At 44.5% G+C, this 14,699-nt stretch overlaps 1 protein-coding gene across 4 annotated transcripts in view; it reads right to left on the reverse strand.

Annotated features, from left to right (window-relative positions):
* TPD52L1 (TPD52 like 1) overlaps window positions 1-14,699 on the reverse strand; it is an 867,680-nt gene that overhangs the window by 692,325 nt on the left and 160,656 nt on the right. For all 4 annotated transcript variants that reach the window (XM_085611690.1, XM_085611689.1, XM_085611688.1 and 1 more), the window contains exon 2: window positions 6,356-6,468. In XM_085611690.1, coding sequence (XP_085467816.1) covers window positions 6,356-6,468 — 113 coding nt within the window. The remainder of the gene's footprint in view (window positions 1-6,355; window positions 6,469-14,699) is intronic.

A 14,699-nucleotide genomic window follows, 5' to 3' on the forward strand; every position in this document is an offset into this window, starting at 1 on the left:
GACTGGAGTGGGACAGATTGGGTGGTATAGATTGGGGTAGGGTAGATTGGGGTGGAGTGGGGTAGACTTGAGTGGTGTGTACTGAGCTGGAGTGGGTTAGTTTGTAGTGGAGTGGGGTAGATTGGGGTAGACTGGAGTAGAGTGGGTTAGATTGGAGTGGAATGTGGAGTAAATGGGAGTGAGGTAGGTGGTGTGGAGTGAAGAGACATAGAGTGGTAGGGGTAGAGTGGAGGGGTATAGAGCAGAGTGTCATAGAATAGAGTGCATGTCATGGAGTGGAGTTGAGTGGCATGACATAGCATGGCATGGTGTGGAGTGGCATAGAGTGGCGTGGCATTGCTTGGCATGTCGGAGATTGTCTCTGAGTGGAGGAGCAAAGAGTGGAATGGCATGCCGAGTGTCTAGAATGGAGTGGCATGGCGTAGAGCGAAAGGGCATAGAGTGTTGTAAAGTGGAGTGGCGTAGTGTGGAGTATGCATGGTGTGGTAGAGCACTGCCATTACAGTCAACACATTTTCAATTGAAGTGACTATTACATTTTCACAGACATACAGTTTTACTGCGCACAAACAATAGTGTGTGGAAATGTCATCACCTAGTGTATTGATGTGTTTTGATCGTATACAAATATTTGTTTCCACCACACTTCAGAATTACAAAAAAAGTGCTTCATTTGTACTTTTCTAATTCTGGTATATTTTGAAATATCAGCACAGTTCTTTTTTGATGTGTGCTAGAAAAATTAACATTCTACAGTCTCTTCTCTCCTTTCACATGAGTAGCCAGTAGGATCTTCACGTAAATTCTCTCACTTTAAAGTCATAGAAAGAAAAGTAAAAACCATGCTCCCTTTGAAGACCGAGCCGGTCAATCGATCTCTGTCTTTGAATGGACAGCAAATGTGACAATATAATAACAAAATTTAAAGGCCTGTTTACAGAATTTGAGTGCTCTGAAGGATAGAGTAATCAAGGGATGCTTTACGGGAGGGACAAACTCAGGTTGGACAACACAAAGCACCTAAAGCTAGCAAATTGAAAGCAAACACCTGTGAGTTTCAAACCACAAAGCTAATTGTAAGCAATGGGAGAAATGTATTCCCTGAGAAGCTTTTAGAATACCCACAAGAAGTCATTAGCATGTCAGGTAGGTATCCACCTAAAAATAGGGCCTACTTGCTTTGCACGTGCCATGCATGTGCCATGCATCTCAACTCCTAACTTCGGGTGGTTTCAAGTTCAGCCAAAGAATTTGCCAATGCGAATCCGAAGAGCAAGGGCTGAAGATATTTGAGTGCCTTTAGATCTGCAGGACGATGTGCTGACTCTTAGCAAGTCCCACTTATCTTTTCATCTAACCAGAGTCAATGAAATTAGTACTTCACTTTGAGCAAATGGCACCTTTAATTTTCATTCAAGGGCCTAGAGACATATCGTTGTGCAGATCGTGCTACACAGTTATTGTAATTAATTTTTATTGTTATTTTATGTAATGTTACAAACATTGTTACTGCTTTTGGTATTGTTGCTTTCATCGTTGTTGATACCTCAATTGTTACCAACAATATTATCACTGAAACTATTGACCAGCTTTTCTTTGTTTTTCTTTCCAATGGAGTATTACTCTCACCCATCTCGCTGTTACTTTAAGTCAACGCATAACCAAAGTGCAATGTCACAGTGAAGCAGAAAATTCACTCTTTGTGAGGGTTGGTACAGTAAAAAATCGAGGAGGCTGTCATTATCCAGTTACAGTACAGAGAATACTAATAAGCAATGTGCAAACCAACAGATCTGCCCTTAATGTAATAATGCATGCAAACATAGAGCTGCACAAAGGCAGGTTCCATGCATGGTATTGCTACTGGCTTTGTCAAAGTGTGTCTGCTTCTGTCAACATTTGTAAATTAAAGGCAATTCAGATATATCTAATTATAGCAGGCACAGATTTTTTTTGCACAGAAGAGGCACGCAAATCAATCAATCAATCAGGAGTTTGTATACTGCGGCTATTCAAATGCTGCAATGTATGCTTCTTATCAAGACTTACACAAACATACACATCGCCATCTAGGTAAAGCAATGAACCCATTGAAATATTAAATGATTGAAAGTCATGCGTTTGAATAATGGCAAGGCGAATTCAGACTTTAATTCTTCCAAAGACAGTGAAGTGTTTATCATGAATGTGAAGCGGTGTGGCGACTGACTCCAGAATCTGGGGATCACGGTTCGATCCCCAGTGCCGGCGGCAGATTAGCCCAGCACCATGTGACTCTGGGCAATAGCTTGCTTAATCTTCCCGACGGCCCCCAGCGCCTAGAGACCCTTACGGGTGATTGTTCGCGCTTTACAAATGTGGAATATTAATGAGATATTATTCACTTATAATAATTACAGTTGGCAAAGTCCCAGATGAAATGCTTTTATATGCTTAAGAGAGGCACCCTAAATGGGGTAAAGTTGCGTATGGTCTAACTGGCCTATAGGGTAATGAGGCAGTGTCCGCTGGGCTGGCCTCATAGCCAATACGTGAGCCGTTTTTAGCTGGGTGTCTGTGGAAATATTTTATGGTCTGCTGGGACGATTTTTACTGTTGATTAACAGGGTATTAAAATAAACATTGGTCTGCAGCAAACTCAGATCCATGCAGTCTTCCATACCTTGCAAATAACATATGTAGCCTGTCTTTAGAAGTTCAAAACTACCCCAAGTTGCACACATGGCACTTTTTAGCTAGGTTATTCACCAATGAGGGCCTCTTTCATTTTGGTGCCCAGGCCTATTTTCTGCCCTTGTCCAACCCTGGAGCTGTCTTATCATGTGACCCAGTCGAAGCGAGTGTTGGAAGAGAATGCTGATTAGCTTTTATTAGGAAGGATTTAGAATATCTTGGGGAAAACTATTCTCAATGTTATTGATTTTGTTCATCATTGCCGAATGGAGATCAATTCCTGTCAATGGAAAGGGTATCGGGCTGCTTTTTGAGATCAGAGATTTTTCAGCTTCGTGAAGGATTTTACTTCCTGTTCTCATCCTTGGAATGGCAGGCACAGTCAAAGATGACATGGAAAATGGTGCTCTAAATTGTAAATGCCCCTATTACCGGTAATCTTCATTCCCCGATTTTGGCCCCTATTACCGGTAATCTTCATTCTCCGACTTTGGCCCAGTCATTACACTGTGTTATTCTTTAGACATTACCAACAAAGTTTATTGTCTGTCATTCAGGATACACTGTTTACCTAGAGATCTACGCTTTCTCAGATTATTTCGCAAGCCTAACCAGAACAACTAAATATTGATAAGAGAATTATGTTTCTTGCCAGTGCCTTCCTTTTCTGCAGTACAACAATGCCTCCACTGCAATTACAACATAGATTATAAGAATAATAAAGATTCAATTCCAAAGGTGTCCATTGCACCATTGAGGCGACAAATTATACGCCTACCTCTTTTTTGATCTCTCTCGATTCATCCTTCTAGAACCTTATTTTAGTTGTTGTTTACTACTGTGTTATTCTGGCAGCTTCCCATCTCTGGATCACGATGGGAAAACACTCTGCTAAGAGGCATCACATCTCTGACTTCTGAGATGTGGCCTAATCTCCCTCTCCTAAAGGATGCAAGATGGGTAGAGGAAGATGAAGAGTATAGTATAGTTCTGGAAATTTAGAATGTTTTTAAGGTTGATTCCTGGAAAGGGGTTAATAAGGAGCCTAACAAGAAGCTGGTGGAAGACCTTTTTTTCTGCTTCTGATATTTCATAAGATAGTGAGTCCTCCTCTCCTCTCCAGATTTCAAGGGGAAGTAAATGCATGAGCCCATTATCCATATCATGGAAAAAATGCCTTTTCTTCCAGTGGGGAAGTCATCCTTCGCTCAAGGTACAGTATTGCCTCAGTTTTATAAAGCTCTTAATCTGGATCTTTCAATTCATCAATTTATTCTGGATGTTATTAAAAATGAATAGAGTGATCCTGAGAAAACATCCCTACCCAGGTTTATGACAAAGATGTATCCTCTGGAAGAAATGGAGACTGTTCTGCCTGATATGATACGGGTTGATTTGGTGGTTTAGCGGGTCATTCATCCGTGGCATAAGAGAATATCCTAAAGGAACCCACAAACAAGAAGGCTGGATTCCTCATTAAAAAAAAGTCTTTACAGGAATCCAGATTGCATTGAGAGCTGGAATTTATGGGGCATATACAACACAATCTTTGCTTACAGACATTAAATTGATGTTTCAAGCCATCCAAGAGGAGGAAGGCTGTCTTTTATAAACTTTGTAGATGTGGCAATAGGATTTGCCGATATTTAATCTTAGTAAAATTACATTGTCAAACCTTTTAATGTATGTTTTATGAATATGTATTGTACTAGTTTAACAGATTAGTTTTCCTAAATACAATTTATTTTTGACAGAATAAGTGCTACATAAAAACAAGTTTGTATTATTTTAAACATAATGGGAAATAGTGAACAGCTCCTGCAACATAAATGGGGCGTAGGTAGTGTTTAATATCAAGAGGCAGCATTGACGTATTTCTTTAGCAGCACCAATATTGCTGTAAGTTTAATACTCCAAACTGTAAACACAGTCTACATTTATTGGATGAGAATTCACACTTGAAGGACTTGCGGATGGTAGAGCGTCAATAAATACCCCTATGTTACAGGAAACCATTTTTATTACTATTATTAACAACAACAATAATAATAATAATGATTAGGATAATAATGATGTTAATAATAATAATAATAACAATCATGATAATAATAATCATAATAAGTATTATTATTACTAGTATTGTCATTATTAGTAGTAGTATTGATGGTGATAGGAGGAATATGAATACGGATATGAATAAGAAAAACATTATTATTGTTTTTTGTATTATTATTGCTATTATTATAAGAAGAAAAGGGGGAAAGAAAGAGGAGGAAGACACCCCACAGCAAGATAGTGGCTTCTATTCAAGCCATTGAACATAACACCTAATGTACAAAGCCACATCCATACATTCCTTCCCCACACAGAGCATGCATCTTCTCCAATGTTGAAGGAATGGCCCACGCGACTTTGCCTACACCAGCCCAGAAGTGTTAAGTGAGCTGAAGCCAACGTGCATACATGAAAATAACATGTAACGGAGAGAGAATACAATGTCTTTGAATTTTATTGGAAAGCATGCCATGCAATACGAATGTTTATTTCACTTTCAAAACCTTTCTACAATCATTGTTTCTGAATATATATATTGGAGAAGAAAATGAAAAATAATGATTGCCCTTCCACAATGTATTCGAAATACCAACAAAAGAGGTTCTAAGCACATTGTAAGGCTCCGCTTCGAAGCCTTGCTCCTTTCTCTGATGTAAGTTCTCGTGAAGGCTTGTCTCAGCGTGGAGCACTTGCAGCCCAGAATGTATACTAAGAAAGGGCCGGAAATGCCTGGGCTCTTTGTCCTCGTGCTGTAAATGTTAGTGCTATTGGGTTTGTGCAAATCCAGAAACCCCATTAAATATGAACAAAAGGCTTCAGGACCCCCTTAACCATAGGATGTCTACTTCAGCTTCTGATCTTGATGCACTTAGGCTAGGTAGGGCCCATCAAAGCCGGCTCCATGCCACATATCACGCGGGGATCCTGAAAATCCGTCCAGTTTCAGCCTTAAGGGTCCATGTTACCCATGCCTGATTTATGGCAGGGCCTCCTACTGCAGTATTGTTTATGTTATCCTCTATTTCACTGAACCCTGGCCGCAAATGAGGCCCAAAGCCTCTCTTCTTACAATGTTACATTTGTCCTGTTCATGAATTCACAACCTGGGTGGAATTTTGCGAATTTTACAGAATTCCACAAGGCGTGCAGAATTTTTACAAATCCTTCCACACGAAACAATAAAACAACAACATAAAAAACAGTTGTGTTATTCGCAAAGGTGGGGTTGTGGTGTATTTCATGAAACAAAAAATGATTTAAGTCAACCCTACTTATAGATCAAATTACTTCTTGCCTTTAGGTACACGTCGCCTTTATTCAAGAAATAAAAGCATTAAAAACTATACTTGGCGGCCTTCCTGCTTAAATTATAGAACTTTAAATTATAGGTGATTTACCTTAAAAAGACTTTTATTTCTTAAGTGGTGAAGCCTTTAATTTGAGCTCCTCATTGAAGGGGGCGATTATTACATGAAGCAATTTAAACTATTCTAGTCGATAACGATTTTAGCGAAAGACAGTATAAGTGCATCTTGTTCGCTGCTAATAACAACCCTCAAATGCAGGGAAGGAGGGGAGATAATAGAAAGTAATAACACGAGAAAGAAAGATGGCTGCCAAACCTCACCTGCACCACCTCTGCACTCAGCTCTTCTTTTTCTTCTTCCGAGAGAATGGGAAAGTCGATATCGGTAGCCATTTCTTCATCTGCTTCCTGCAAGGGCTGGGTCTCCAACAGATCTGGAGAGAGACGAAAATAAATTCAAAATCAATTCAGAGTGTTCATTTTCCCAACAGATTAAATTAAATCTGTTTAAAAAAAAAAAAATCTTTAGCATGTCAACATGCCGTTGTATTTTTTACCATCAAATAAAAAAGTCCAAGTTTTTCCTTTTGGTATTTATGCCTGTTTCTCAGCTGTGCAATATATCCATTCATATTTGTAATCGGTCACTAGGGTATCTTGTTGCCCTTATCTTATAAAACCTTTCCGCCGCCTTCGATATGGTCTTTTTCTCTTGCTTCGCATTGCTTAGGACTTTGCATAAGATAGCCACCATTACTAACACATCATCTTCGGCCATTGGTCTTTCAATCAACCATCCCATTAAGATTAGAATTTGGTAACTCACTGTTTTTTGGGGCTCCTCTATAGAATACAGAACACTGCTGCTCGCTGGCTCTGTCCCTCCTGTGCTTGACTTCAATGTTTGCACCCTTATATTGACTCTATAGGCTTCCTGTACCCAAAACAGTATTTTTAATTAACTTTGCTTGGTGCACAGAGCCATACCTCTAAGATACATTTCTGCCTTATCAACCTGCCAAGCCACTGCACTCTGCGGATTCCAATCTACTGGAGCTTTAAACACGCATGTACCGAATGCAGATATTTTTACAGTTTAGGCCTCTCATCAGTGGAATAAATTACTGCCTTTTCTCCTTTCTATCCAAGATCTCCTACATTTCCCCAAATCATTAAAGATCTTGCTACATACTCCTTCATTGAGATGAAGTGAATTCATATTTTTGTCGTTTCTAGCACCGCAATGTAGTTCAGGGCATGGTTGCGCTTAACAAAAATAAAATAAAATAGCTTATTGTCTCTATCAATGCACTTTTGTAATATTTATGAAAGGCGGGGTCAGTGGTGCTTCATTTATTTATGACGTCATTCTGAAAAATATACAAATGTTGTTAATTATGTGGTGTTGTTCTCAGGTCCAGATTCTGAGTGGGCCCACAAATTCCGATCCATGTGCAAACAGATCAGAAGCATAAACGGTGTCATCTATACCGCACCCTCCACAAGCCACACCATTTTCACTGGTAAACATCAACAGTTCAAATCTGCTAAAATGTACAAGATCGAAAAATATGGTAATTTCCGATGCGTGTTGAATTTAGGTCATAAAGCACTAAATTCGGCAGGCAATTCTTAATTTTCAAGCAGAAAACTTGAATATGTAAATGATTCCCACACTGAGTAACTACTGGACTCCCTCTTGAAGTACCACCACCCTCCCAGCTGAGCTTACTGGGTGGGTTGACACCTCTGTCTCATCCAGCCACTCAGAATCCGGGCCTTAATGCAAAAATTCCAGTCAAATGCACTGTCATCTCAATAGTGACGTTTTGCAATATTCGAAATAAATGAAATTAAAAATAACTGATGTACTGTTACTGAGCTTCCTGTTCATTTCAAAAGACAGACAAACATTATTTCCTCAGAAAATAAATGAATTGTCCTACTATTTACTATATCAATGACACTAAATGAAGCGACTTTCCCTGTTTAATGGGTTTGTTAGGTACTTTTATGGTGAGATTTGACCTTGATCATCAATGAGGAACTTTCTGGCATTGAGACACAACAAGAGACACTTGGAATCACTCAGTGCTGGCATTTCCTGTGACCTCTCATTGATAAAAATACCTAAGGCACACTGAAAAGGTCCTGGGGAGACCTTCCCCTGAGCCAATTCCTTTAAGGGAGGCCGCGTGGCCCCCCTCCATAAACTATCAATGGCCCCGGGAAGCCTACCCCGGGCACTAGTTCAGTAGCTAAGTCCCGGGATGTCCACACCCCAGACAGGGCAGTTGCAGTGCAGGCAGGGAAACCTGTGTTTGCTCTTGCTTTACAGGAACATTTTAAAATCTCCTGCCTAGCAGGAGCAAACACCAAGTCCACTCCCAGACGGCAGGCGCTTCAAAAATGCTCCTGTGTGCTGGGATCGGACTTGCAATCTGTTTCCATGCCCGTAGTGGCAGGGAAACAGATCTAAATATGGCTACTGCCCAAAACGAGCAATAGTAGAAGCTGCTCCCAGCAGGCAGGAGAAATGCAGGCTCCTGCTGGATGCAGAGAGCTGGTTGGGGCCGTGGGGGCCTTGGAGGACCCCACCGCAGCCTCTAGCAATACTATGATGGGTGTGTACCAAGGCACTCACCTTTACTGTACAGGGACACCTGGGAATGGGGTCCACTGGGCTAAAACTGGCCAGGGGAGAGGGCTGCAAGCCCCCTCCCCCAAAATATGATGCCCGAACCCGCAGGATGGGTTCCCGGGGCAGAAATTGGTCCTGAGAAGTGGGGGGGGGGGGGGGGGGTGCCCCTCCCCCTTCAATATGTTGCCATCCCTGGGGGATGAGGTCCTCTGGGTTAAAATCAGCCCGGGAAGGGACTGCATGCCTCCCTCCCCCTTCAATATGTTGATGGGTCCCGGGTGATTGTGTCTCCAGGGGCAAAATCAGCCCAGGGAGAGGGAACATGTGCCCCCCTCCCTGTTCGAAATTGCACCAGGCATCGGGTGATGGGGTCCCCTGGGCTAAAATCAGCCAGGAGAGGAGGGCCAAGTGTCCCCCCCATTAAAATTGCAGTTGGCCCCGAGGAATGGGGTCCCCGGTGCCAAAATTAGTCCTTGGAGGGGACCGCGTGGCACCCCTCCACTCTAATTACAAAAAACAGCTCTGGGGGATTGAGTCCCCAGGGCCAGGCCCTATGTCCAACTGACAACTGCACATGGTCAAAGGCCGTGTGCAGCGTGACTTTGGCTGTATGAGGGGGTGATGGCTGCAGGGCCTGGTTGCAGGCCAGGTGCTGCAGCTAACCCCTTGCCACGCACGACCGAAGGCGGGGGGTTGAATTTATGTATGGTAATTAAGTATTACTTTATATTTTTTTAAAACATAGAGATTCACTGAAAGACCAAAGGTTAAAGTAACATTATAGTTAGGTGTGATAAAAGTATCTTTTTTTTTTCTTTAGAAATTCACAGAATAAAACAAAGATTAAAGTAACATTATAGTTAGGTGAATTTGTCAGTAACAACATTAACGTTTTATACCCCAAAAAAGACAGAAAATCACCAGTTATAGTTAGCAGCGCTCACTGTAACTTGCACCCCGGCATGTACTGCTTATGACCTCACATATGGCATTGTAAGCAATTCTGTAGTATATTAATAGTCGTCTAAACCTCATCCTTGTCAGAACCAGATGCCAAATATAGATAGACTGCTTAATTACAGAGATTGCAATTAAACAGAGAAAGTCTGGACTTCCAGTATAAGGGATCTAGAGTGTCTTTCTATCCTGATTTGACACAGACGGTGAAGGAGGCTCGACGTTCAATCCATGAGGTCAAGAAAATTCTCAGATCCAAAGTAATTAAGTACTCCATGCTGTTCCCAATCAAGCTTTGCCTGGAATAAAACAGTAAAACACATTTTTTTTACTGCAACAGATTTTGGTATCAAATTTATAAAACATTATGTTAAGCCTAGGATGGCTGGATCATCTGAGCCTGCCATTCCAGCTGCTACACTTACTGCATGGCACCTCACCCCTCAGCGACAATGATTAAGTCATGATCCTCAATTCTACTTGCCTGGTGCTGTATTTGAGTGTATGTGTTCTGTCAAATGTTGTATCACTTGCTTTATATGTTGGTACATATGTATGAATTGCAATAGGCTGTAATGGAATATTGCACTCCCTCGATGGCTGTATCATAGCATTTAATTTCTCAGATAGCATAAAGGGATCTCGATTGAAGGCAGCTCTCCCAAAGGTATTCAACTGGCACAAGAAAGCATTGTTTTATAAAACATACAGTTATGTGCATATCGCTCAAGGCATTGCCAGGCTCCCTGGCTCCCACCATACATGGAGTGCATTTAGGTTCTATTATGTTACTGGATGACTGGAATTCTTGTAGCCGATCTTCAAGTTCTGGGCATTCGCTGACAATTGGGATTGGTATGGAAGGTGGGTTGGTTGAATTGGTTTGATTTCTCTTGTTGTTTATAATTTCTTTTTACATAGCCATGTTAAGCAATACAGGCGAAGTAGCCTCGGCCAACGATTCAAATTGGTCATGGAGGCGAACTCTAGAGGAGAGTGTAGTAAACGAATGCCAAATCTTGATCTATGGCTAAACACCTAACTTGGATGTTTGGGGTCTCAATATCCCTCACCAGGCCCACCAGGTGCTGGACCAATTTATATTCTTTGTATAGTTCATTGTCTTTGCTCAATAAGGGTGATAAGATTTTTGCCAAAATTTTATCGCCGGGTTTGCTGGTACTTCCAGACCAATACGGATTTATTCCACAAGGATCTACGTCAATCAATCTTAGATTGTTAATGGCTATATGGTACAGAGGTGATCACCATCTGCTATCTACTGTGGTACTTTTAGATGCTGAAAACATTGGCGGCCAGTACGTTTAGGAGGGAGGGGATGGACTGGACACACACGTACACATACGCACTCACAGCCATGCATTCATGCATGTAGACCCACACACAAACACATCCATTCCCAAATACATCCACAATCTCAACGGCGGACTCCTAGTTCTGCACCTGACGCTATTTCCGACAAATCCTGGTCTGAGGCAATGCTCCCCAGCACCAGCCTCTGCGTGACGCCTCTATGTTCCAGATCCAAATAGATTACTGCAAGTGGGGGTGTGCCAAGCAATGAAGTCCAATAGACTTAATTTAGTGTCAAAAAACCTTTATCTTAAATTGCTTTTAAATTGCTTTTTCAAAAGTTTAATAGTAAGCAACGCTTAGCCAACACGTTTCATTCCCTCTAGGAGAACTTCATCAGTATATCCAGAAGTGTAGAGGCTCATTGACAAATCTCTCCAGTATATTGCGCTGGAAACCGTTGGAGTTGTCACAGGCATAATAAGGCCTGCATGTTGGAAACCGTAAAACCGCACGTCTGGCTAGACTCCAAAGTCTCCACCAATGGCGTAAGCTGGCTTGAGGCTTCTGGAAGGTGCAAGCAGCTTCAATTGGGAACAGAGCGGCCTGTTGGTTTGGTGCAGCCTGTGCAGCATCCTATTGAGTGGCACTCAAATGATGGAAGGTAGGCGTGTACTACATTGCATGGCATGTGGCATGTGGCAAGTGTCTGGGTGTGTGAAGTAAACTGCGCAGACAGCACCGGTGGTGGGAGGATGAGGCGGTCACTCCAAGGAGGAGGGGGGGCTTGCAGGGCCCAGATTCTGGTGTCATGGCTGCAGGCTTGAGGCCAGAGTAAGGTGTGTTAGTGAGCCTTGGAAGGTGGTGATAATTCTAAAGATGTTGGTAGTCTTCCACGCTGAGGAGGTGATTGCCTCACTTTGTCAGCCCCCAACCTCTGGGAAGACGGTGGGTTGGCAGCCTTACTGGCTGAAGCTGCATGGTGGGGGGGAGTGCTTGCCCGTCGCTTTGACAAGAGGGAGTGCAAGATGGGTGCATCAGGGCCAGCTCCACCTCGTTACCACAGTAGTGGCTCAGTGCTAAAGCTGCAGTGGCGGCAAATAAACATACACAGGACACCAGTAGTTACTTGTTGGCTCTCCGGACACTAGTGTGTGTGGACGGGGCCTCGCCCTTTTATTGAAGCCACCTCTAACCTCACATCTGAGGCCAGACCATTTGTGCATGAGTACAGGCATGACGCCACAGGGCCTTCAGCACACATCTGCAGTACGATGATGTTTTGCATGGCGTAACAAGTTTGGTGCACTGTTTATTACATGGGTACTCACAAACTTTCTCTCAGGGCTAAATTTACAGTGTGGTTTGTGGCCGAGGGGCGCACCGGTGGGGGCGGGGTCAGAGGGGGAGGGTCGGGGCTAAAGCAAAAAAGAATTGTGACCATGAGGTTGAACACAGGTCCCTGCAGCAGACACCTTCGTCCACTGAGCCACCAGACCCGGCATACACACATCTCTCTCTCTCCCTCTCTCTCCCTCCCCCTCCCCCTCCCTCTCCCTCTCTCCCTCCCTCCCCCTCCCTCTCTGTCTCCCTCTCCCTCCCTCCCTCCGTCTGTCTCCCTCTGTCTGTCTCCCTCCCTCCGTCTCCCTCCCTCCCTCTGTCTCCCTCCCTCCGTCTCCCTCCGTCTCGCACTCTCTGTCTGTCTCCCTCTGTCTGTCTCCCTCTGTCGCCCTCCCTCCGTCGCCCTCCCTCCGTCTTCCTCCCTCTGTCTCTCTCTCTCTCTATATCCCTCCCTGTCTCTCTCCCTGTCTCTCTCCCTCCCTCTGTCTCTCTCCTTCCCTCTGTCTCTCTCCCTCTGTCTCTCTCCCTCTATCTCCCTCCCTGTCTCCCTCCCTCCGTCTCCCTCTTTCTGTCTCCCTCCCTCTGTCTCCCTCCCTGTCTCTCTCACTCTGTCTCCCTCTGTCTCCCTCCCTCTCCCTCGGTCTCCCTCCCTCTCCCTCTGTCTCCCTCCCTTTCTCCCTCTCCCACCCTCTGTCTCCCTCCCTCTCCCTCCCTCCCAGTCTACCTCTCCCTCCCTCTCCCTCCCTCTGTCTCCCTCCCTCTCTGCCTCCCTCTCTCTGTCTCTCTCTGTCTCCCTTCCTCTCCCTCTCTCTGTCACCCTCTGTCTCCCGTCTTCTCCCTCCCTTCCTCCTGCTGTCACCCTCTGTCTCCCTCCCTCCGTCTCCCTCCCTCTGTCCCTCCCTCCCTCTGTCTCCCTCCCTGTCTCCCTCCCGCTGTCACCCTCTGTCTCCCTCCCTCTGTCTCCCTCCCTCTGTCTCCCTCCCAGTCTCCCTCTCCCTCCCTCTCCCTCCCTCTGTCTCCCTCCCTCTCTGCATCCCTCTCTGCCTCCCTCTCTCTGTCCCTCTCTGTCTCCCTTCCTCTCCCTCTCTCTGTCACCCTCTGTCTCCCTTCCTCTCCCTCCCTCTGTCACCCTCTGTCTCCCTCCCTCCCGCTGTCACCCTCTGTCTCCCTCCCTCCCTCCGTCTCCCTCCCTCCCTCCGTCTAGCTCTCTGTATCCCTCCCTGTCTCCCTCCCTCTGTCTCCCTCCCTGTCTCCCTCCTGCTGTCACCCTCTGTTTCCCTCCCTGTCTCCCTCCCTGTTTCCCTCCCTCTCTGCATCCCTCTCTCTGTCTCTCTCTGTCTCCCTTCCTCTCGCTCCCTCCCTCTCCCTCTGTCTCCCTCCCTCTGTCTCCCCCAGACTGCGCCTCTCTGTCTCCCTCTCTCTGTCACCCTCTGTCAACCTCTGTCAACCTCTGTCTCCCTCCCTCTCCCTCTGTCTCCCTCCCTCTCCCTCTGTCTCCCTCTCCCTCCCTCTGCCACCCTCTGTTATCTCCCCCATGTGTGTGTCAACCCTCAGCCCGGGCTGAGACAGCTTCCCAGCGCACACACACAGCCGCACCTGAGTACTTCACAGGTCTTTAAAAGACCATTTACATGTTAATAAAGCTTTGTTGTATTTCACCTCTTAGCACCCCTGCATCTCCACTTTGTCAATCACTGGAATCTCCCGGTCCCCACAGAGCAGAGTCCCAGCAAAACAGTGTTTGCTAACACTATTTAAAAAAAACAATTTAAAACACAGGTGGAGGTCTTCAAGGTCCGCGGGCCGCCAAGGAAGGCTTGCCGGGCCACTGGCGGCCCGTGGGCTATACTATGAGTACCCGTGAGCTAGCCTGAACTCGCACTTTATCTGATGAATCTTATAATTCAAATTGTTACTTGTATTTTCTTTTAATAATGAGCCATGTTTTTACTTGTTGTAAATACAGTTCTAGATAAATGTATGCGGGCAAATTGAACCTGCTATGTATTCATGGTCTCCTTTTATGTTTTGTCTTCATAACTGCGTTTGATACAATTGTTTTTATCCCTGTGTTTTCATGGCTTTTATTGGCCGAATAAAGAATCTTTAACCATAGTCTGTGCCACCTTTACGGCTATACCCAAGAACGTATGCTCCATCTAATCTGTGTGCGCCCTGGCCTACTACCTCTCAGGTAAAAACTCTTCAGCCAGTGTTCAAATCAGGTTCTGTCTTCCTGCAGTGATTGGCCTTTTAATGGACAATCATCCCAACAGTCTTGCAATGGAACCAGTTTTATGACCCTTGCATCCAAGCAGCTGACAATGTACAAACCTCTCTGACCCAATGTGTTCAAAGACTGTCATTTGACTTGAACATCAAGAAGTTTGAAGCAGCCGTGGTCTGCAGCAG

Source organism: Triturus cristatus, chromosome 6 (genome assembly GCF_964204655.1).
Source record: "Triturus cristatus chromosome 6, aTriCri1.1, whole genome shotgun sequence".
Lineage (NCBI taxonomy): Eukaryota > Metazoa > Chordata > Amphibia > Caudata > Salamandridae > Triturus > Triturus cristatus.